Source organism: Peromyscus leucopus, chromosome 11 (genome assembly GCF_004664715.2).
Source record: "Peromyscus leucopus breed LL Stock chromosome 11, UCI_PerLeu_2.1, whole genome shotgun sequence".
NCBI lineage: Eukaryota > Metazoa > Chordata > Mammalia > Rodentia > Cricetidae > Peromyscus > Peromyscus leucopus.
Window position 1 is genome coordinate 66,508,337 of NC_051072.1, and position 24,260 is coordinate 66,532,596.

General features: G+C 41.6%; 1 protein-coding gene across 1 annotated transcript in view; it reads left to right on the forward strand.

The window, feature by feature from the left end:
* The window catches only part of Adgrv1 (adhesion G protein-coupled receptor V1), a 508,750-nt gene that overhangs the window by 409,776 nt on the left and 74,714 nt on the right, over positions 1-24,260 (forward strand). The window contains 1 exon segment of the mRNA XM_037209551.1: positions 12,556-12,713. Within this exon segment, the coding sequence (XP_037065446.1) occupies positions 12,556-12,713 (158 nt within the window).

Genomic DNA, 24,260 nt, shown 5'->3' on the forward strand with positions numbered 1-24,260 from the left:
CTGTGTTGCTTCTCCTCAACACTAGGCTTTTCCCAGAGAGTGGCTCAAACCTCAGCCTCTGTCGTCTTTACTTTCACTTTTTCTTTCTGAAATTAATACATGACATCTACTCAGCTATCCCCAAGTCTTCTGATCCATATTTTAGCCTATTTGTCATTTATTAGATATTCCTCAAATGTTGGAAGAGTATCATCGCATTTCATAGTATTCTCTTACTGTTAGAATGTATTTTTTGATCCAAGATCAAAAGGTCTAGTTGACGGTTCTGGGAAAGCTGTATATCCACACATCGAAGAATGAACCCAATCCCTGATGTCTCATGAGTGAGGAAAATCAACTCAAACTGCAGTAAGTCTTCAATAAAAACCCAAAGTTCTGAAACTGCTTCGGGAAAAGAAGAGCCCCCCACAGCAAAGGAGAGCACAGTGAAGAGACACCCCACTAAATGGAAGAAAACAATTCAGTTATTCATCTTGCAAGGATTAATGGCCAGCATATGTGATGACCTAGCCAATGGCCAAAAGTCATCATCTAGTTTTAAAATTATATTTTTAAAAACTTGAATGGGCATGTCTAAAAGAAGACATAAAAATCATTGTGCAAAGGGTCAGTGTGTGTTTGAGAAGCTACCCAACATCAGCAATTATCATGAAAAAATCAGAACCATGATGACATCTGGCACCATTTAACAACTGTTAAAAAAAAAAGTACAAGAAACAATAAATACTGGTAACACATGGACAAGAAGAAAATCCTATACACTACTGAAGCATGAATCCTATTTGATCTTAATAATGAAAACCCAGAGTCAGATATCAGGGTGAAAGCTGAAAGATCAGAGAAGCAGAACAGCCAGCCACTAGAAAGACTTCTTACCTCTAGGAATTCTCAGACTGAAGGAGGGATGAACTTTTGTCTCCTCCCACCTTATATTCCTCTCTCTGCCCAGCCATATCACCTCCTATTTCCACTTCTCTAGTGCTGGGATTAAAGGCATGAGATCCTAAGGGCTAGGATCAAAGGTGTGTGCCACCACTGCCTGGCTCTGTTTCTATTTTAGACTGGATCAATCTTGTGTAGCCTAGAGTAGGCTTGAACTCACAGAGATCCATCTGCCTCTGCCTCCTGAGTACTGGGATTAAAGGTGCATGCCACCACTGCCTGGCCTCTGTGGCTAACTAGTGGCTTAGCTCCATACTCTGATCTTCAGGCAATCTTTATTTGTTAGAGCACAAACAAAATATCAGCACATACTACTGGCAGTGAAGTCAATAGTATAGCAATTATAGAAAACAATATGGAGGTTTCTCAAAACCTAAAACTAGAGTGCCATATGATATGACCATCTCACTACTCACTATATATTCCAAGAAAATGAAATTAGGATAGTGAAGAAACAGCTTCACACTCACATTTTTGTAGCACTATTCACAGTAGGTAAATTTTAGAATCAATCTAAATGTTCAACAGTACATGAGTAGATAAAGATAACAGAGTGCTATTGCATTTACTTAAAGGGATAAAATCCTGTCATTTGCAACAGTGTGGATGGATGTGAACACTGTATTAAAAAAAACTTAAGCAACAAATATAACAACAAATAGCATACAACACCCTCCTGTGGGAAGTCTAAAGAGTAGACTCCCAGGTACCAGAGACTGGGAGGGAAGAGGACGGGGAAAGGTAGGTGTGGCTTGTCAGTAGATGTAGACTTGTAAGCTCATAGAAAGGGAAGATTCTGGTGTTCTATGGAACTGTATAACAAATATAGAACACCAGTGTGTTAGATATTTCTAAAGAGTCAGAAGAGAATTTTGAGTGCCTCCCATGAAGAAATGATAAGTGTATACAGTAAGTAGCTTTTTGTCATGCTTAAGAAATCCTGGAGTAGGCCACTTAAGAAGAAGAATTTACCTGACAGTTACTTCTGCAGGTTCAGTGTCCTCACGGCACAGTAAGGACTCTGTGTTAAGGATCATGGCAGAGAGCATCAGTGGAGATACAGGCAGGAAACAGAGAGAACTGGGTAACATGGACTTGCTCCTCTTATCCTCAACCCAAAACTCAAAAGGTCACATAGTAACTAGCTCATATCCCCAGTGACATGTGGGACTCCCCACGCCTCTTACGGCCACAGCCCTGAAAACCAAGCCTTAATCACAGCTAACCTTTGGGAGACATTCAAACTGTACAGAAGCAAGGTTTGGGTAATGGGCATGGAAATTACTCACTTGTTCCTTGCACAGTACATATGATTATTGTGTTACAAAAACCAGAGAGCTTTTAAAATCCATAATATCAAGTTTGAAGTAAATTATAATGGAGCTGACTAATACAATTGAGCCTTAACTATCTCATTTTCACCCTTAAAGTGGGTAAGTATGTGCTCAATCCTTTGTGGAGTGCAGTATAAATAAGCCAGAGGAATTCAGAGGGCTAATCTCACAAATATTGTAATATGCTTACTAGTCAATAAAGTGTACCAATTAACTAATACATGTAGAATTAATTAATCATGTAGAATTACCCTTCTACAAAAGGACTCCTCCCCTCTGAGAAGTCAACACATTTATTCTGAGTTATTTGCTCCTCAAACATACACATCAGTCAGTGGCACACAGTGACTCGTACAGAGAGTTCAGACCCACATACACTTCTTCCTCAGTTTTACAGGGGCTCTAAATAAAGTACTTACAAGTGTATTCTACAAGTGTATTTGATAAAGATGACTCCCAAACCTACAAACTTTTGATTAAAGGAAATAACATTTTTGCTAATGTGTCGCATGGATCTGCTTCTTCTAAGCTGTCCTTAATGAGTTCCTTGAAATCCCAGGTTTAAAGTCAGAGGACAAAAACCAGATCAATAGAAAACGGATTTAAAAATTTTGAACTCCAAAAGTCATTGCATTTGTAACATTAGCCTGAGATCGGAAACTACTATACCATGCCCATGCAATGTGTACTTACCTCACGCAAAGCTGTGTGAACGTCATGTGTAGAGGCTTGTGATCCACAGAGACTTCCTGTGAAATTAGATGAGCTGAAGAGGAGCATGCGATGGATGGATGGATGGATGGATGGATGGATGGATGGAAGTAAATAATACAGTTAGATATTTTTAACATTAATGTCCTATTTCCACAGCCTTCTCTGTAAATCATTTTCGCAAAGTTATGAAGACCTACCATTTTACCATCATCAGGTTCAAGAAAGTACTATGATAATTTAGGAGCTTGGTAAGAAGAGGTAACAGCAGGGCACCATTGAATGTTCTAGGACAATGACCTTTTCCAGTGCCAAATTGTTTTGTTTTATGAGAGAACACAGAGCATTAGTACATGCAAAAAAATAAATAAATAAGAAGTCAGCTTGACCCTTTTCCTGATGAAATTCTCAAGGGGCCTGATTGACTGGAACCTACCTGGAGCAATGTTGGCAAGCTCTGTCCAGTGAATTTGCGCAATGTCATCCCATTTAGGGTCAGTTTGCTCAAATCTGAGTGCCTTGGGAAGCCTTTTAGAGCATCATGGTTTTCAGAGTGCTTTTTATCAACTACTTTTAACCTGCTAATGCTTCAAGTCTGTCACCCATCTGTGGAACTATCTGCACTTACGTTTTACTTTGTACTGAGACTGATGTGTGGGCAATTCTGTTACATACATCCATATCTTTCTTTCTTTGCTTTTCCAAATACTGCAAACGTGAGTACATGGTACATGAGTTTGGGTCTCGCCCTTTGGACTAATGGCTTCTTTCTGGGATGGCCGTTAATGTAGTTAGCAACAGTAGCCACAGAACAAAAGCAGGCAGGGTGCTAATGTGCCTCTGTATCTTCAAGATTGTTGTTGTATTTCATTTGCTTACTTATAATTAATGTTGTTTTGAGTGAGAGTTTCACTATAGTCTGAGCAAACCTCACACTCACAGGCCTTCTTCCTAAGACTTCCAACTGCTGGAAATAAAGGCACAGGCATCCCCTCTCCTTCTAGGAAGAGCAATATCTTTTAAAGAAACATTGTATGAGCTTGGTATGGAGGCTGCTGTCTAAATCCTTGTATAGAGGTTGGAGCAGGGATTTGCTGTAAGTTCAAGGGAGGTCTGAGCTGCAGAGTGAGACCCTCTCTCAAAAAACAACAAAATTATGCATTCTCCCGCTGAGGCCCCTCGTGATGTGTGGGCCCCATGGCCTCAAGTTCCTGAATCCCGTGGGGCTGCACCTGTGTGTCTGTGACTCCTGACAGTTGGTCTTTTGCTCTAAAATTATCTGACTCCGCATCAGGTGACCCTAAAACCTGGAAAAACAAGTATCGTCCTGGACATCCAAATTACCTTGTTGGAGTCAACTGTGTTTCTGTCCTGATTGACCACGTTTAGTTCTTAGAGTGTAGGAACTGGACTAAGCAATGTGAAAACATGGACTAAACTTACTAAATCTAAATGGAACCATGAGACTGAGTATTATATTTTCTTAGAATTTATACCGCAATTATTAGTATTAAGCATTTGTTGGAACTGATGAAGGTTAGTAAGCATGCCCCTGAACCATGGTCAGAAAACATGCTACAAGCTACATGTCATTGAGTGCAGAACTGTCTGGCATCGACTGGCAGACTCTTTCCCGTCCTTTTCATTGTCTCTTCAATCCTCATGCCTCTACCCAGCTACCCGGCTGACGGTCGGCAGGCTCCAACATTCTCCCTCTTTCTCTCTTTATTGCTTACTCACTGGATATGTTTTAAGTATTGTCATTGTATTACATATAAAATCCCACCAAAGTGAGTTAAATCGTGGAAAGAGGGGAGTAACCTAGGCATTCATATGGTGTTCTTAAAAAAGGAAAAAAGTCTAGCATCCTAGAGTTGACCCCTGGGATCAAGGCTGCCTTCTGTCTCTCAAACGTTCCTCACTTCTGGGTTTTACGAGCATCTGCACCCCCTCTGCTCGCATTGTCTCCCCCGATTTTCTTTTCCCAAGATTTTTCTGTATATCAGTTGTATATTTAATCCAATACAACCATGTTCATTATTTTACAGTAGCTTCAGTGTTTACCAATCATGTGCAGTTTTTCCAAGAGCCAAAGTTTGATTGGCTCAGCCTGTTTTTATAGTAAAGTCCAATGATGTCTCCAAGGCAAGGTAGACGAATGGCTGTCTTTGGGCCAGGTGTTAGTTTCAGAGCTGGGCGTCAGTGCATGGGCATGTAAAGAGAGGGGCGTGAAGCAGAGAGATCGCTCTTCCCAGAAACTATGAGCTGTGTAGGGAAGGGTGAATGTGTCTGTTGCACTCACACACGGAGAAACACACTCAGAAGCTGTGAAGCTGTGGGAAAGATGAGTGCTGCCTTCTTGTGCATGCACCAGGCCCCAGCACCACCTCCCTTCAACGCCCACCACTCTGCGTCTTTCATATGCTCGACAGTTTAACATGAACTTCCCCTTCCTTCAGTCAGAATGCTCAGCCTGTGGTTTTCAGCCTCTTTGGTCTCCGATTCTCTTCTTCCTGCTGCTTTCCTTCTTGGTTCTTGAGGCTGTTGGAAGTACCGAGAGCTCTGGGACCCCCGGGCTTACACAGTCCCTTGACTGCTATGTCAAAAGGAGGGAACGGTTAATTTATTGACTGGAATTGACTACTTCATGTCCCAAGAGCGTACTAGCAAAATACTCGTCAAGCTTTTATTTTACATCTGCATCCACATCGATCTCTATGTGTATGGAAAGAGAGAGAAGACATACCTGAGGACCTTGTGAAAACTGGAGCTGACTCAGAGCTCTGTGGGGGCCAAGTGTTGGCATGTTCACGAGTTCCCAGTTGGTGCTGATACTGCTGATGGGAGAGACTAGGTTCAGAAGCACTGTGCATCTGTTGTGCTTATGGCCCCTTGATGGACCATGACTTAGCCAGCTTTATAGGCCCCTCCATTGCCAGCAATATAACTGAACGCGTGGTTGACACTGACATATTGGTTGGACTTTTTTTTTTTAACTTTGATTCTTTGTGGATTTCACATCATACATTCCGATCCCACTTATCTCCTCATCTCCTCAAGTCCTCCCTCTGCCCTTGTAACCAACAACCCAGCCCCTGAAACAAAACCAAATTTAAAAGAAAAACCAAACAAAAGGAAGACGAATCTTGTCATGGAAGCTGTAGTGTGGCTCACTGAGTCACACAGTTTACCCTTTAGTCCATTCATCTTTACTTGCAAGTTCATTACCATGAGTCATTGGTCTGGCTCAAGGCCTCTGTTTTCTGCTACACCATTAATAATGGGCTCTCACTGGGGCTCCTTTTGGCTATTCTGCTGTCCTGTGTCATGGAGATTCTGATGTTTTAGATTCATAGGTTCGTCCCCTTCACATGCTCCAACAGTTCATAGATTCAGTGGATGTTGGGGTAGACCAACTCATAGCCTTGGTTCTGGGCCTGGGTGGTAGCTGAGTTGGACTTTTATTGGGCTGAGCAGATAAGAAATAAAGACTTCTCTCCACATGTTTTAAGTGATCGGCTTTCAAAGCATGCTAAGACACAAGCAAGATTCTAACTGTATAAGCTCTCTGCAAAATGTAAAAATAAAATAAAATAAATGGCTCATGTCCTTAAATGGGAATAGTGAGTATATTTATCACTGTCTTTATTGTGGCTTGTAACTAGTTTTCAGACTTCACAGGTAATAAATAGTGAGCCTATTAATGCTACAGACAAGTTGACCGTGTAGAAGGTCGGTGGCGGTCCCCTCATACATGCAGTACAGCCGATGAGACGATCATGATGCTGCTGTGTCTGATTCATGGATGCAGTGTCCTGCTTGTCTGTAGCAATGGCGACTATCGGTGATGGTGGTGACTAACATTTAAACCAATCTCAGTTGTGCAACTATTCAGTTTAGGAGACTCCATTCCCTTCATCCCATACCCTCTGAAGCCCATCCGTTATCCCAGTGACCAACGTCACTGTGTAAGGCCTATGGGAACTTGAATCCTAAGATGGTTTTACTTTAAAAGTCAAACTTTCTGCGAGCTGTGGCAATGTACACATGTAATTGTAGGACCGGGAGGCCTGCGCAGGAGGATCACACGCTCGAAAACAGCTTGGGCCACAGTGAGTTACAAACCAGTGTGGTCCACAGAGTGAGACTGTCTCAAAGAAAGCCCAAGGGTGAGGCACCACTCAGGAGGCAGAGGCAGATAGATCTCGGTGAGTTTGACGCCAGGCTGGTCTGCATGCTGAGTTCCAGGCCAGTCAAAGCTTCACAGAGAGATCCTGTCTCAAAAAAAAACAAAAAACAAAAAACAAAAAACAAAAACAAAAACAAAAAACAAACAAAAAACCAGAAAACAAAAACAAAACAAAACCAGCCATGGTGGTGCATGCCTTTAGTTCCAGCACTCAGGAGACAGAGGCAGGAAGATCCTGTGAGTTCAAGGCCACCTGGGCTACAGAGTGAGTTCCAGGAAAGGCTCCAAAGCTACACAGAGAAACCCTGTCTCAAAAAAACAAAACCAAACAAACAAACAAAAATCCCAATACAAACAAACCATCCAAAATAAATAAAGCTTAAACATTAAGTAAAATGCATTTTAGAATTAAGTTGATTGTGAAAATTGCTGTATGCTTTACAACAGAAAGCCAGAGCAATATATTTCCATACTTTACAGCTACTGAAATCCAAACTACTGTTTCCCCTAACTCTGAGCCTTCATCAATTTATTCCTTTTTCAAGGGTTGGTTACAGGATGATATAATAGGTAATATGTTATAGTGTTTCTATCATTTCTCATTTTCTCCAGTCATTTCTGATGGTCTGGGAAATGGGTACATCCACATTAAGATATGCATTCCTACATACATAAATCCACAGGTAAATAAATGTATGCAAAATAAGAGCATCATCTTTGGGAAGAAAATAAGTTGACCATAAAAGCAGAGAAATGTTGAGAACATAAGTATTGACTTCAATCTTATTTACAAATGATATGCCACTACATGGTGGATAACGTCTTTATTCTTTGACTAATAAAGCCGTGATATTTTCTATACAAAGTAGAAAAGTTTTCAATAATGATAATGATTTATCCTTATTGAAATATTGACTATCCACTATCCTTCTTGTGGATTGATTATACTTTCTGTGAATTTATAGAACAAATGGACAGGTCATCTCCATTACTTTCCAAATAGAGTGTGGCTTCATATGAGTTCACATGTTCAGGAGGAAAAGTTGGTGGAGACAAGTTTGCCTCTTGCTATGGACACCGTCTCTGAAGACGACTGAGAGAGCTACCCAAGGAGAGCTGCACATGAGCCTGCAAGCATCCCTGACGTGCAGTGGAGCACTTAAGACGACTTTGGAGACAAACACTTATTGCTCTTACACCTCCTACATCCTGTTTCATTACCTATGTAGCCCAGCTGTGACACAGATGTCAGCCAGCTGCATGTCTTCAAGATCCCCAGCCGGCCGGGGTCAGCTTGTTCTTAAAATATAATTTAAGTGAACTCAAACCACAATCTTAAGTACAGTGAGTTCCCTGTGTTCTTCCAGTGGGTCAGCGATGCTGAGCAGTGTGTCTCTTCTAGGTGCTTCTGAACCTCTGCCTCAGTTGATTTCATATGGAATGGAAGTGAAAGACCCCATGCCACACACATATATTTTTGTAAGAATTGAGTTAGGTGGCATGGGAGAAAAACATTTCAGAAAGCATAAAGAGCTGCTGAAACAGCAGAACAGTAAAGTGACTGTAAAAACCTAAAACCTAGAAATGTCCAGTGCTCTCAGAGGAAGGGCCACCCGAATCCTTTGAAGCTGGTGAGCTGGGGATTCTAAAAGCACGCTTTGCTAGCCCTTTTTAAGGAAAGACACCCACATGGCCTTCATCCACTTCCCCAGGTTCTGCCAGATCTATTAACGCAGTAGTTTCCAGCATGTTAATCAGCTGCCCCGATGTGCACACGGCTCTCAGTCTCCTTAGCCTTGCATTCCACTCTCTCCAGAAGCAGCTGATCCCAGCTTGGTTCAGACAGTATTCTGCCGCGACACTCACACATGTCCTATTGTCCCACCTCACTTTCATTGACCAAACACTCAGAGCTACCAGATCTGGTTCTTACTCTGGTGGAGTGGAAGCAATTCTCATTGGCAAGACTAATTTTTGAAAGGGTAGAATAAAGTTCATTTATCTTTGGCCCTTTAAAAATATATGTTATAAATTTTCTTATAGCCCAGCAAAAACCCTGTTCATAGAATATTGCACAGAAAATTAGAATAATGCTTATTTTTAACAAGTTAAATGAGACTTTAAAAGAAGAAATGAAGACTGTGTTATAATCTGGGATGTACAGTGACCTACCTGCCCAACCTCTTCCCACAGGCTGAGTGACATGAGTGCCAGGTCCTATCTGTCACCTGCCATGCTACTGTCATATATCCTGCTTCATTTGCAAATGTTTGTGTGTCAGAAGTGCTGCTGCACCCCCTAATCCATACACATACATGATCAAAAATAAAAATAGATCTTTAAAATTAATAACAGAGCTTAAACTAAGCTAACATTGTTAAGGACCTTACTCAAATGAACATGAGCCACTAGGAGAATGTAATAAACAAGACACATTTTAAGATACGTTTCCAAACACTCTGCATTTGCAAAAGAATGTCAGAATGATGAATTTCCTTCTCCTAGAATTTAATTTGGATGACACAGACCCAAAATACTCTGTACCTTGCTTTATACATTCAGATCTATTTCATTTAGGTCAAAGACCAATGATGAAGTAAAACAAGCAAATGCTAAAGGTTTCATGTTGAACACATTTCTGGAGTAGAACAGTGATTTTGTTTTCTTTCTTTTTTTTTTAATGTGGGCTTCCAACACTTTCAGTTGAAGACAGATCACGGATGTAGAATTCAGATACTAATGAAGGACACCATACACGTGGGTTTCACTGCCTTACTTTTTACTTGAAAAAATGTTGTCACAGTTGAATTTAGGAATAAGTATTGAATCTATGGTGGTTTGAGTTAGGCGTATTTCATACAGAATGCCATAGCAATGGTAGATGGGGAATATGGTCCAACACCCACCCTCCCCTGTAGCAGCCAACAGATATGCTTGGCTCTCTATCTACAGAATTTCATACAATTTTTTGGTCCTTAAAAACAGACCTCTAGATAACAATGAACATCTTGTTTTGTTGGTCCACGGGGAAAGTGGACCTCCAGAAGGTCAGAGGTAACTGGGCATGTCTATAGCACTTCTCAGGAGGAGAAAAGACTTCACCAAGTGTCACTGCTCTGAGACATCTCCTTTGCTGGTCTTCTTCCTCATGTGACTTTGCTGTGATGGTTCATTCAGCTAAAGGGTCAAAACAGGGCACAATCCTAAAGCTTTCCCTTTCTGTTTCTCAGAATCGCATCACACATGACCTGTCATGAATGGTAGGTTTTTGACAGTGCCAACACTTGTCACCAACGCAGTCGGTGTGGGCCTAGATTTTATGGAGGAGTTCTTTGGTCCTCTGACATCTGATTGGCAACTCTTCCTGCTGTCCACTCTACCTGAGGTCTGCAGTATTTCAAGACCATTCCCTGTGCACACGTTTGTTCAGTGTAACAATATCCACCTCCCTTCAACAAAAACAAGCGCTTGCCTCACTTGAGTAAGACTCTTAACAATGGAGCTTAGCTTAAACTCTATTATTATTTATTTTAAACATTTATTTTTACTTTTAATTATGTATGCGTATGTGTGCCCGTATCATGTGGTGGGTATTTCAGTTTGATTTCTATTGCTGTGACAAAATACTGTGAGTCAAAGCAATTTGGGGAGGAAAGGGTTAATTTGACCTTATAGGATACATCCTTCATGAATGGAAGTCAGGAGAGAAACTCAAGGCAGGAACCTAGATGCAGGAATTGGAGCAGAGACCATGGAAGAATGAGCTCACTGACTTGCTCCCAGGGCTTGCTTGACAGCTTCCTTCCAGGATCCAAGACCACCTGCTGAGGGGTGGTACAACCCACATTAATCAAGAAAATGCCCTACATATTTGCCTACAAACAGTCTGATGGAGGCCTTTTCTCATTTGAAGTTTTTCTTCTCAGATAACTCCAGCTTGTGTCACGTTGAACAGAAAAGAAGAAATAAAAGAGTGTAGGTGTCTAAAGACATCAGAAGAGGACAATGTCCCCTCTGGAGCTAGTGTTACAGGTGGATCTGGTTGTAAGCCGCCCAGCGAGGATGCTAGGAACCAAACTTGGGTCATCTGGTAGCAACGTGCCTTCTTCCAACTGCTCAGCCATCTTCCCGCCTCTTCATTTCAACTGCGAATGGAGACATTTTTCCCCAGTTGCAAGAATGAGTGTTTAGCCAAAATCACTGTCCCGATTTTGTAGTTTGAGATTTCCTTCTAAATGTATTTTTCCTTGACTTTTCTTCAAAGTTTACTATGGTTACAATATAACATAGGCTTTCAAATATTATGCATCAAAAACAAAGGGGGTTGGTAAAAATAAAAGAGACATACTCTTAAGGTCTGAAGAAATTTTCCTCCAAGATGAAAGGTTTTCATCTCACAGGAAAGTGCATCACAGCAGAAGCACTAAGAAAGGACAAAACTGTCAAAAACCAACATAGTGTCTGTGGCAGGGCAGAGAATCCTCAAGTTTGTGGTAGGCAGTGTGTGAGTGTGAGTGTGCACAATGTGGAAACCAGTGGCCATCCTGAGTGTTGTTCCTCAAGACCATCTTCTCTTTTGAGACATGGTCTCCTGTTGGCTTGCAGTTTGCCAATGAGGCTAGGCTGGCTGGCCAACAGGCCTAGGGAGCTGCCTGTGTCCTTCTCTCCAGGGCTGGGGTTATAAGCACATACCTCCATATCTAGCCTTTATGTGTGTTCTGAGGATCACAGCTAGATCTCCATCCTTTCGCAGAAAGCACTTTTCCACCTGAACCATCTCCCCACTTCCAGCCCTCATATCCCAGCATGCGCCTCAGGAGCTGTTTCGGAAGATGGAGCTAGTGAAAGCAAGATAAATGTTGTTTCTTAAGTCTAGAAACGTGGCTTAAGAAAATTTTTCTAGGTGTGTAGCAAACTAATTCAGCTAATTTTCGAAATTGACTTCTATTGTGGATACTATTGTCATTTTGATTTTAAAGATAAATGAAGTCATAGAAAGGCTAACTATTCCTAAAAATCTATTTAAAATGTAGTGTTAGACTTCATTACCACTCGAATTCTGAAGTCCAGGTACACTGACTCTGTGCCATCCCACACACACTTTAACTTGACCTATGTGCATGTTGCATCTCTGAAGTATCTCGGACGCAAATGTCAGATTCATTTGGCAGACTTATTTGGAAACTCACCACAGAACCTCCTGGGGAGGCGTAGGTAGACCTGTGCCTTCTCTGTGACAGCTGTAATCTGTTCAGATATAATTTACTTTTGCCAACATCTACATTCAAAGAGCTAGTGCAAGGCAGTGAGAGGATGAGCTACGAACATGCGCCTTGGTCTTGTGCTTGTCTGAGTTAATGTTTGCCTCCTTTCTTCCAGATGCTTCATTCCAAACATCTATGCTGCTCTGTTCACGGCTGCTCTCGTTCCTCTGATGTGCCTCGTGGTGGTGTTTGTGGTGTTCATTCACGCCTATCAGCTGAAACCACAGTGGAAAGGTTATGACGATGTCTTCAGAGGACGTACGAACGCAGCAGGTTAGGAAAGAACTGTTTTTGCATTTTAGAAATGGGAACTCCTCAAGGGGGGGGAAATTCCATGGAGGTTTTTGTCTCCTGGGTTTTTTGTTTGGTTTTGTTTTGAAAGGAAAAAGAAGGATGAGATTAGGTTCAGCTTTCAGCACGGAAGCCTTGGGTTAAACTAAGCTCTCTGGTGTCTCCTGCTCGGTCCTTCCTGGCAGCTCTCGTCCTCAGGGCCTGTGGGTTTTATTGCTGTTTCCAGTTTCCCTGAAGGTGTCACGGTCCAGGCCAGTGAGTCACTGGCTTCGGGAATCGCTTCCCAGGCTTTCCCCAACTTAGGCAATAACAACCTGCATTCAACCTGTGAAGTCATTTCGCTTCCTGCCCATTCTGAGACTTGAGAATCAAGCAAACCTTTGTGGTGCTCGGGAGCATTGGGTTTTGCATGCAGCTTTCTGATCAAGCTGACAGATGCTTTAAAACGTGTGTAATCAGACAGCCTCATAAGTAGCTACACATGTCTGCCTGCTTAAGAGGACAAATCTTTCCAGCTCGAGCTGGCTTTCACTGTGGCTCAGTTTTTTCCTTTTGAATCATGCTCAGCACGGGTTTTTATGATCGGACTCTCTTTTCATTGTCCTTGAAATAGAGTTTCCTAGGAATTTCCTTGACTAGGAACAATGACAGCACATCTACAGACAGAAATGGTTACTTAAACACTGTGGGTACCCAAGAGCCTGGGGGAAGACTTAGGAACCGGAAAGGGGCACCTCTTGGAACAGTGATTTTCTTCTAAGCTTCTGCAAATCTAACCTCAAATGGGTGGCCATCTTGGGGTAATTAATCACAATTTAAATGCTTGTCAGAATTTAAGTAGGATACCATACATGAAGTCCCTGAAATCGTGTCTAATGCATCATCAAGGGTTCAGTAGATATTTTCACTCAGAAGGTGTGAGTGTGGTAGGAGAAAGCTTTCTAGCCCCTATAAACTGGGTCAGGGTGCAAAAGCATTGTTTATGAACTGCTAAGAAGGGCAGTCTCGTGAGGTTTATTCATAAGAACTGCAGGGTCTGACATCTTATCCCCTCTTCTCCCATCTCTCATCTGCCATGATAATGTGTAGAGAGAAGTATTTGTAATCATGAGCAGCCTTAAATTTATCAATACAAAAGTAATATTTATGATAGAAGCCCTACTTTTTCTTAGTTCCTGGAATGTTTTCATTCAACTTGTGATTCATTGTAATAAAATGGCGATTATGTTTTAGAGGAAAAGAGATTTGTTGTTGTTGTTGTTGTTTTGTTTATTAATCAACTGTCTTTTGTTTAGTCACAGTGTAAAAGTGCCAGTGTTGTTATGTGTAGTGGCACATGCCCTTAACCCCAGCACTCAGATCTCTTTGAGTTCAAGGCCCATCTGCTCTACATAGTGAGTTCCAGGCTAGCCAGGCCTATGCAGGGATCCTGTCTCAAAGGGAAAAAGAGTGCCAGTGTATTAGTCTATCCATTTTATTCATGGTAATAATATGAAGATCTAACAGAGCCAGCTAATCCTTTAAAGACTTGTCTCCCTATACGTCTCAGATTTGTTCCATCACCAGGACAATGCTCTGGTTATTCGAACATAGATCCCTCACACACTGAACATGATGGTAGGTGTACCATCACAATTGTATCTCAGCTACAGAACCCACTCTACAAGGAGATTCTAACAGAAGGATGGCTTCATTTATCCTTTCTAAAGCAAAATAGTCATGGCGTTTCTGGTCCCTTCTTTTTGTTTGTTTGTTTGTGTGCTTGTTTGTTTTGAGACAGGGTTTCTCTGTGTAATAGCTCTGGATATCCTGGAACTTGCTCTGTAGACCAGAGAGATCAAACTCAAACTCAGAGATCCACCTGCCTCTGCCTCCCAAGTACTGAGATGACAGGCGTGCGCCACCACCTCCAGGCTCCTGATTCCCCTCTTCAGCTCCAATTCCCCTCTTCAGCTCCCGATTCCCCTCTTCGGCTCCTGATTCCCCTCTTCTACTGATAGTCTAGTCTGAGTAGTTAGTCCCTCATGTCTGGGCCTGTTACATCTTTCTGATCAGTTTCTCTTTATCTAGTCTCATTTTTTTTTCTCCATTTCAATAACTCAGATGCCTGTACTTCAAAACTGAAGCAAATATCTTCACTTTCCAGCTTTGAGGCTGAGTTTTCTCAGGGCCCAGCAATCCAGTTTCTGTTGTCTGCAAGAGTCCCCGTAACCCACTGCTCACCCAGAATTAGTACTATTTATCCTACATCCTGACCATGTCAGTCTACTCACCTTTTCCTAAAACTGTCAGATACAGCTCTCTGCGCCCTGTAAGGAGCTCTGTTAAATGAGATGGGGACTTCTGAATGAATGAGATAAAGAGGTAAATGTGGTTTATCACACTCCCAGAATCTTCACTAACTCCTAAAATAACCCCAAATCCAGTTTAAAACGGTGTAAACACAAGTTGATTTCTCTCAGTCTCACTCTTATAGAAATCCTGAAGTCCTTCAGCATCACACTTTATCTGTGAAACTGGGATCACCTCTTTGCAGCATCATGGCAAATGGGAATCACTCCTTCCCTGTGACTTGAATGTCCTCATTTGTGTAGTTACTACAACCTTGTCATAGCTTTGTGTGGTTAACTACATAAAGCATTCCTTGAGAACAAGGAATATTCAAGACTCATTTATGTATCCCTGGCATCTTTCAGAGTACTCATTGGATGGCAAGAACATGGTTGATATTCTTAAATAATTGGATAAATGAATCAAGGTACTATAAATCCTAAAATAGTAGTCATGGGTACCCCATGAAATATGTCGCAAGAACAGGTACTGCTACGTCATCAAAAGTGGAATTAAAATGATCTGTCGTGTTGATCTGTTTGTCCATTCCATTAAAAATATTGTGTAATTTGCACTCTTTTTTCCCATCCTTTCCTTCTGTGGGTCTCAGAACTATGTTTGAATTTACTCTTTAATAGCGTATTTGAAACCCACTGTTACTCCACTTAATGTGCCCCAGATACTGCAAATCCAAAGAAACAAGTCTTTCCTACTGTAATCAGAAACATTTAATACTTCACTTGATTCTTCTTGTTAAAATTGGATTGTGCTGACCTTTAAAATATCCAATTAAAGTGGCACTGTAAATTAGTGTTTTATCTCTCTACCCTACTCACTATAGATAGTAGCTAAGAATAACATATTAACAAAAGAATATTAAACATAAGATGAATTTATCTTTGTGGGTCAGAAACAGAGCAGAAGCATAAAATGGTGATCTGAGCCCCAAACCCTAATATTTCCTGAGATCAAAAAGATGTGGATGCAAACTCTCACCTGCTCTGGTGGTGAAATGGAGTCTGTAAGATTCTAACCCACTGTGGGAAGATACGAACAATGGATCCCTCATGACAGAAGCCCGAAAGAGCTGCTTAGGAGCGTCAGATTTGGTTTAGAGTGGTGTGTCAACCCAAGAAGACAATCACATCCCATTAAACATGAGTGCCAAGCTCTTCAGAATTAGAGCCATAACGTCATCACGGAAAATGAAGGACCAAGCCATCAAAATACTCCCGAGGGCTCTGAAAGCCACAGGAGTGTTTGGGGGAGGCAACCACAGAACCATTTCAATGGTAAAGGTTGAGAAAAAATAGAGTGGACAGAGAAACAAATGTTTTCTATTCAAAAAAATAAGAAAAACTAATCAGCATAGAACTTTAAATGTAACAAACAGTGACTTTAAAGCATGAATCTGGTCCAACGTGGAGGTCTGTAAGATTTAGAATAAGTGAGTTAAGGTCCCTGAGAATAGGAAGCAGTGAAAGGACCCTGCAAGCCACTGGGCCAGCCACTTCCCCATTTTATCTGTTCACTCTGGAAAGCTTTGCTGAGATGTAGTTTATATCCCAGAAAGTTCCTCTGTTCAAATAGTCCAGTCTGATGAGGGTTAACTTGTTCACATAGCTATGAACTGCTCCATAGTCTAACTTTAGAACATCTTCATGACCGATAAGCAGCCTCACACTCATCAGTAACCCCTCCCCAGCCTCCACCTTCTTGAGCAGCAGATTCCCAATAACCCACCTTCTCCCCATCTTGGTCTCCATGTCTACTCGGGATGCTTTGTACAGTGGGATCCTAGAACATGTGGTTCTGCCTGTCTAGCTTCTCAGCTTATCATGATGTGCTCCAAGTTCATGCATATCGTCACACAGACCGTTTTATTGTACCTAGTACCTTCTAAGTGCCAAACAGCTGTCCACTGGAAGGACTCTCTAATAAGTATTTCCATTAGTTGAGTGACATTTGGGCTGGTTTCTCTTTGGGGTTGGTAAAAACTGTACTTGTATGAATGTATGTGTGTAGGTTTGGCATTGATAAGTATCTTTATTCCTCTTGGGGATATGTGTAGGAGAAAACTTGCTTGGCCACAAGTTAACTATCTGATCTGCAAAAAAACGTTTTCCACAACGGCTGTGGTGGCCTGTTTGTTTGGTTCGTTGTTGATGTTGTTGTTTTAATTTTTTATTCATTTGATAGATTAACCACAGTCACCCCTCCCACCCCTCCTCCCACCTCCCCTCCCCTCTCCACCCCCTCTTCTAAAAGGGTAAGGCCCCAGTGTCTCTTTATTTATGCTCAGGCTGGTCTCAAACTCAAATGATCCTGTCTCCACCTGCTAAGTGCTGGGATCACAGCAGCCTCCTTGGCCTTTCTTCAGATACGGGTTTTGTTTACTTTCTGTCTATGTTTTCATCAGACAGAGCTGAGTCCTAAGACTAGGCACCAGGCAGATAATAACTTATTCGGCACCTGGATCTTCTGATGTGAAAGATGACATGGTCATGGGAGTACTTAAACACAGTCAATCAATCAATCAACAGTGAATGCAAATGTGACATGATTCCAGAAATAGGGAGTCGTATACTGCCCAAATGGTAACGATGTGAATATCGAGATAAACTCTGAACACAGCAGAGAGGAGACAGCTCATGAATAGATCCTGAAGGGAAGCTCCAGAATCATAAAGGAAACATACAAAAAAAGAGAAAACATGAAAACAAGCTGGAAAGACATAATGATAGATCCACAAACAGAAGAAAGGTATAGCGGAACCACAAACAGTACAATCTGAAGAGATAAAACTTCAGAATTTTATGGAATCGTATAAATACATATGAAATCATCTATTTATAAGCGCTGAGAGGCTTCCCGAGAAGCATTGTATTATGGAGATACTAAGAACATTTTGAACATGTCTGCATCTGTATTTTGAAAACCTGGACAGTGAGCATCTTTTCCTAGCTTCTGATATTCTGGACTCTTCCTGTAAGTAGACAGGTCCCACTCAGGACTCATGATGCTATGGTGTGAGCAAATGTGCTTCTTGCTGGAACCCGAAGTTTCAAAGTCAGCTCGAAGCCTGCACCCTCTTCTCTTTCTCTGGGCAGCTGGTGCTTTTCCCACCCTCCTGGCCGCGGCATGCCGGAGATGGAGTGTAGTGGAATCACTCTCCAGCAGGCCCAGCACAGCCCACTACAGTTCTAAACATGCAACCCAGACAGGAAGAGTTTAATTGCATTTCCCCGCATTGTAGAGTGAATCCCAGAGTCAGACATATTTGAGTGACTAAGGGGTTACATCATTTCATTTGGCCTACAGTCCTCCACAGTCTGTAGAGCTGCTCTCTAAATCACTGCGTTCACGGGATAGTTATGCCTGAGAAAAGGAACAACTTCCCCAACAACATGTATTTGTCCCTACTGCATATAATAGCGTTTCGTATCAGTTCTTCACGTCTTACACTTTGGGTGACTGTTTTTTGCTTCTGGCATCCCTTAATTTCAAGCTGCATTCAAGTAAACTCAGTGAAATCTAAAGGAAAGGTCACAGGGAGAACTCCCAGGAAGTGAACGGCACTGGGATCTGCAGATGGCCATCTTCTCTACCCTTCCTCCTGAGCTGCCCTAGAACAGCCTAGCAGCTTGGCCTCAAGGGCCCTGTGGTTGACCTGGGTGAGCCGACTCTCGAAGGTCAGTGGCTGTCTGGGAGCCACCGGCTTCCTCCTCCCTCTTCAGCGGAGTAGGTGTGCTGCCAGAATGAGTCACAAATGTATACCAGAGTGAATTTCAGTGTCTCAAACGGCATTTCAAACAAAGCCTATAATTTTCAGGTTTGGTTTTGATCTCGGGCAATGATAAACTGGTCTTTCCTTTCAAACTTATTTTAAAAGTTGCTGAGTCCTTTCTGATTCATCAGTCAGTTCTTATGTGATGAAAGATTCATGGAGCAGAGAGAGAATATTAATTGGAATGAAAAGAGGACGTAGGTGATTACAAGTCCTTTTGTTATAAAAATTCCCACCTAGGTTTTAGTATTTATACAAAACTGGACAAGCGGCTTGAGTCTGAGGCCACACTAGCCTGAACATATTTGATATGGTCTGCTCCCGGAGGCTGAGCACGCTTACAGTTAGTACTTAGATGGGTAAGGTGGCTTGAGCCCATTGGTCATGCTCAGTGAGACTCTGAACTGTTTGTCCCTAGTATGGTAATAGCCAGTTTAATGGTTGAGTGGGAGCATCATTGTGACAAAATGCCACCAACCCTCATAAGGCTCATTCTTTTTATCCCTTGTGTAGACAATAATAGTTAAGATAGAGTTCCCTTACTGTGATGTAGATCACTGAAAATTTGTGATGAATATAAAACATTTTATTATGTCTTAAAGATAATATGTAACCATCATGCAGAGGTTTTTGGGCATCTGAACCCTGGTTCTGGATATATGAGTGGAAAAGCCATCTTGTAGGATCCAGCCACACAGAACAGAAACAGTGCCAAGGGCCGCTGTAGGAGTGTGGCAGATAACTTAATTTTAAATGACTGAGTTTTGTGCAGCTTTGTTACAAAAAGTTGGAACATTTAGGTCAAGAAGCCTCATGCTTCTCATTTCAAAATTATGTATTGCTGCCACTTTAACTTTTGCTTGCAGAAACATTCTTGATGTATACATAAAATTTCAAAATTATCATCTGATTTTTTTTTTAAACTCAAACAGTGTGGCTTACACTAAAGCAAAGAGAGTCATCTTACATAGAGCAGAACCTGTGTGCTTGCCTGGGACCCAGAGTGACCAACTCAACAGGTTTTCCATGGCCTTGGCAGCAAGTGCCTGTTTGCAGTCTCCTCCCCGTTTTACTGCTGAGATGAAAATGAAAACACAATGCCTGGAGACCTGCGGAAAACCCCAGAGCTCTTCACTATACAATGAAAGGCTGTTCACTTGAGTCTTTGCAAGCACACGCAGCTCAGCCTTCCCACATCTTGATAGTGGTGGTGGGGGAAATCCCGAATGTTCCAGGAAATGGATGCTCCTCCTCCATGACCTCAGTCTTCAGAGATTCGAATCAGAAGTCTTTGAACCCCAAATAGGATGCGCAGTTAATGCTTCTTTCTTTGTGTTTGCACTTGGAATTTGATATTAATAGCTAAAGACTGCTAGAACAGGGTTGGGGGATACCTGGGCTTCAGCGGGCTCACTATCACAGAGTTTAGCATCTCGTGTCATAAACAAGCAAGCCCAACCTCTTAGAATGATAGTCTCAGGAATTCCCTATTCTTACAAAAGAAAGAGTTGGATGGTCAACATCCCGCCCAAACCCCCGATTTATACATGTAACCAAAGAAGAGGAGGGGCCGGGGGGCTGGGTCTTTCTAGAACTCACAGTTCTTGAATATCCTTTTATTAACCAACTAAACAATTGTTTTATTAGTGTTTTGAGAGATTCCTAGGAAGTGTTTAGTCCTCTCCCAACTCTTCCCAGATCCACTCCCCACTCTCTACCCACTCAGCTTGTTCCAGAATATCTTTACCTCAGGGTGTCTTTATCTCTTTATCTCTTACCCACTCTCACTTACTCACTGATGACTGATGAAGGGAGCTCACTATCAGATAACCAAACCAACATATATTCTAGTTATGCAGTCTTTATAAAGTATGCAAGAATAGTTAATGGACTGTGCCTGCCTATAAGTGACAGGTATGAGTTTCTGATTTCCTTGTCCTCTTCATGGTCATCATTATCATCATCTCCACTACAATTAAGATTCATCTGCCAGGCACTGTGCTGAGAAGTTATGTACAGAGAAAGCTTTCATCTCGGTGTTCACATGAATCCCATGAAAGAAATAATGTTATTTCTATAGTCAGACAAAAACATCCAGGCAATGCAAGCCTGGGGAGACTTCTATCGAGACAACAGTGCTAAATCATGCAGTTGGGATGAGAACCACAGGTGATGTACAAGCCCTACAGAGCCGCTGGCGGCCAGCACCTATCCTGACTAATCCCTTAACATTTTATTGTCGAAATTTTCACTGATAATCCCAATCTGAAGACTTAATTTTAGAAGCTGTCCATCCATATAAATAACCATTAGATTCTGTTCCCACAAAAGAGCTTGAAGGGATCTTGGCTGGAAAATTATTCTTGCATCTGCTACTTCATTTTTTATTTCTACCAAAAACTCTCTCTCTCTTCCTATTACTGAAATACCCAGTTTTTTTTGGTATTTGCCTAGTTGATACAGCTGCAATGCTACTGCTCTATTTTATGGGATTGTTTGATTGATAAAAGGCCTATAAAATCTATAAGTGTTTAATAAGCTCTTTAGACTGTATTAAGGGCTTGAAATTTGTTCTGTTTTTTATTAGTTTAATACTATTCAGTATGCAATTGGCATAATGCCATGAGATCTTTTCTTTAACATACTTTCTAAGAGTCTCTCGGATATCCCCTTCCCTCTCTTTCTCCGTGATTATGCCTGGAGATTATGGCTGCCATGCAGAATATCCTGGGCTGTAGATCTAGAGAACAGGCATTTACTTCTCACAGTTTCTGGGGCCTGAAGTGTCCACAATGAAGGTACCAGCTGATTTGGATCCCAAGGACCATCTTCCTGCTGTGGTCTCACAGAAGAGCAAAAGAGATTCCTCCTATGTCTCTCCTTCTAAGTCATGGGCCCCCTTGTGAGCTCCACTGGCCACATGATCCATCTAGTTGCCTCCTGGAAATCCAGCTCTAGGTTCCTACAATACTAGGGGTTAGGCTTGCTCCATGTGAATTTTCGGGCTAGAAGACACATTCCATCCCTGATACCTGGATCATGTCACCCATCATTTCACAGTTAAGACTCTTGCCACTGTCTTGAGACTGGTGTTCCTTGATTCTTATTTATCTCTTTTCTAGGCTGAAGCATTCTAATATGCAAATTGACCTTGCCATTAAAATAATATAATGGTGGCAATCCTGGGACTTTAAAGGAAAACCCTACTACTTTCTCAGTGAACTTAACACACTCAAGCCATTCTTATAGCCTTGATGCTGCCTAAAAGCAGTATAATTTTTAGTAAGTCTGGATTTAACAGCTAAGCACACTCTTGCTTCTGAGTTTGCTTATGGCAGTTTCAGGAGAGGATAGAGAGTGGAACTGTATCTAATTTTTTTAAGTGGGGCAGGGTATTGTACTCATACATGTACCTAGGCCATGGTGTATGCATGAAGGTCAGAGAACAAGTCTTGGGAATTCGTTCTCTCTTGTGCACAAGAACCTGTACCCACTGAGCTATCTCACTGGTCTGGGAACTGGCTATACCTTGCTGCCCACCTGTATGAGGCTTTGGTGGACAGTTAATGGAAGATATAGTCTATGTGGTACACAATTGAAGCCAGTGTCTGTGACTATCAAATCGTTTCATGGCTGAAAATGATTCTTAGTGTGTATGCCAGCTCTTATTGACATGACTGCATCCTTGTCATGGTACATCATGTTTGACCAGAGAGCCAATGAAGTATTCCCCATTGTTCACGATGCACTTACTGACTTTCAGTGTGTTTCCTTCTTGCTCATCTCCAATTTAATAAAAAATTTAAACTTCAATTTTCCTGGTGGCATTCTCCACTTTTTGGAAGGATTTACTCTTCTTTATTTACCCTTCTTTACTTATCTTTTAAAAGTTACCAGTGAGTCATTGCTTTCTAATCCTTTGAAAACTATAAAACAGTTATTCCTGTTTATTGCTTTTATCTGGAAGCAGTTTTTAATGGATGACGGCACTCTTCCATTTAATTCCTGGCTAAGGAAAAGACAGTTCCTCATTTTTAAAATATGTCTCTCCAGAATTAGAATTTGCGCTATTGCCAATGAACATATATAAAGCTCAACTAGACAGTAGAAACACCAGGCTTTTGAGCCTGTTTTATCTTGGAGAGTTTGTATTCTGACATGGTAGTGAACACTGCAGGTGGCTTCTCTACTATGGTCTGTTAATGTGTGACTCTGCCAGCTTCTTAGCTGCAGATTCCATTGTAACTTTTTCCATGTGCTTTTTATTGCCATTATTATTATTTCAAATCATTTCTACTCATGAGTCAGTGTTTACATTGCTCTTTGTAGACATAGGCTTTGAAATGATGGTTTGTGTGGATAGACTTTAGATTGACTAATAAAATATTAAAGAACAGATCTAAGAATAAACACCAAAGGGGTAGTTATTACTAAAAAATTAAAGCAGAAACTGGGGATAAAACATCTGGGAATTAAAGAACTGAATCATATTGGGGGCACAATGTCTGTACTCTATATATCTATTATGCTCACTTGTTTATACATTATAATACTCAGAAAATCAAATAGGGAAATGGCATTGTTGCAACACATTGTTTTTAAAGAAAAGTACACTACACCATGGTGAAGTGCAAACTTCACTAAAGGCAGCACACTCTTTCAGGAGCCTTATTTTAAAGGAAATAGGGAGATGCAGTGGCCCCTTCCTCCAGATGACTGCACAAGACCACGTTTCCACTTCACAGGAAGCAGAAAATGGCTTTTCTTCTACTATTCTAAGACACGCCAGCTCTGCCTCCAGATGTCCCCTGTTCTCCGATCCCTCCATTTGTTACCCCCCCCCTCCACATCGTGGCAGGTGCCTGCTTTCACGATCCCCCTCCATTCTTATCACCATTTTCCTTCCACACCTCACTCATCGCAGCCTCTCCATCATTCCTGCTGCTTATTCCTGTTTGCCCTTGGCCTGCCCAGTGACTCTCTTTTCTCTGGACCTTTCACTGTCCTCTGAGAGTCCATTATAATTGGAGAGTTCAAGAATATCTGCATTTGATCCTTCAATTTCTTCACCAACTTGCCAACTGCCAGTCTAGTCTAGGCACAATACTCTTCATTTCTCTTTATTTTGGCCAGGAACTCATAGAGATCCTCCTGCCTCTACCTCCCCAGTACTGTGATTGCTGTGATTAAAGGCGTGTACCACCATGCCCAGTGATGAATGAACAGGAGCAAGCCTTCATACAGCACATGTGCCAGACCACTCTGTGGTGAGTTTTATATTCTTGAGAGGAGCTCTATATGTGGGTGTGATGTTCATTTTCTAAATTTACAGACATAGTTATTTAATAACAGAAAGAAATACAGAGTACCAGTAAAGAATAAAGTAATTAAATGAGAATAATAAAAAAAAT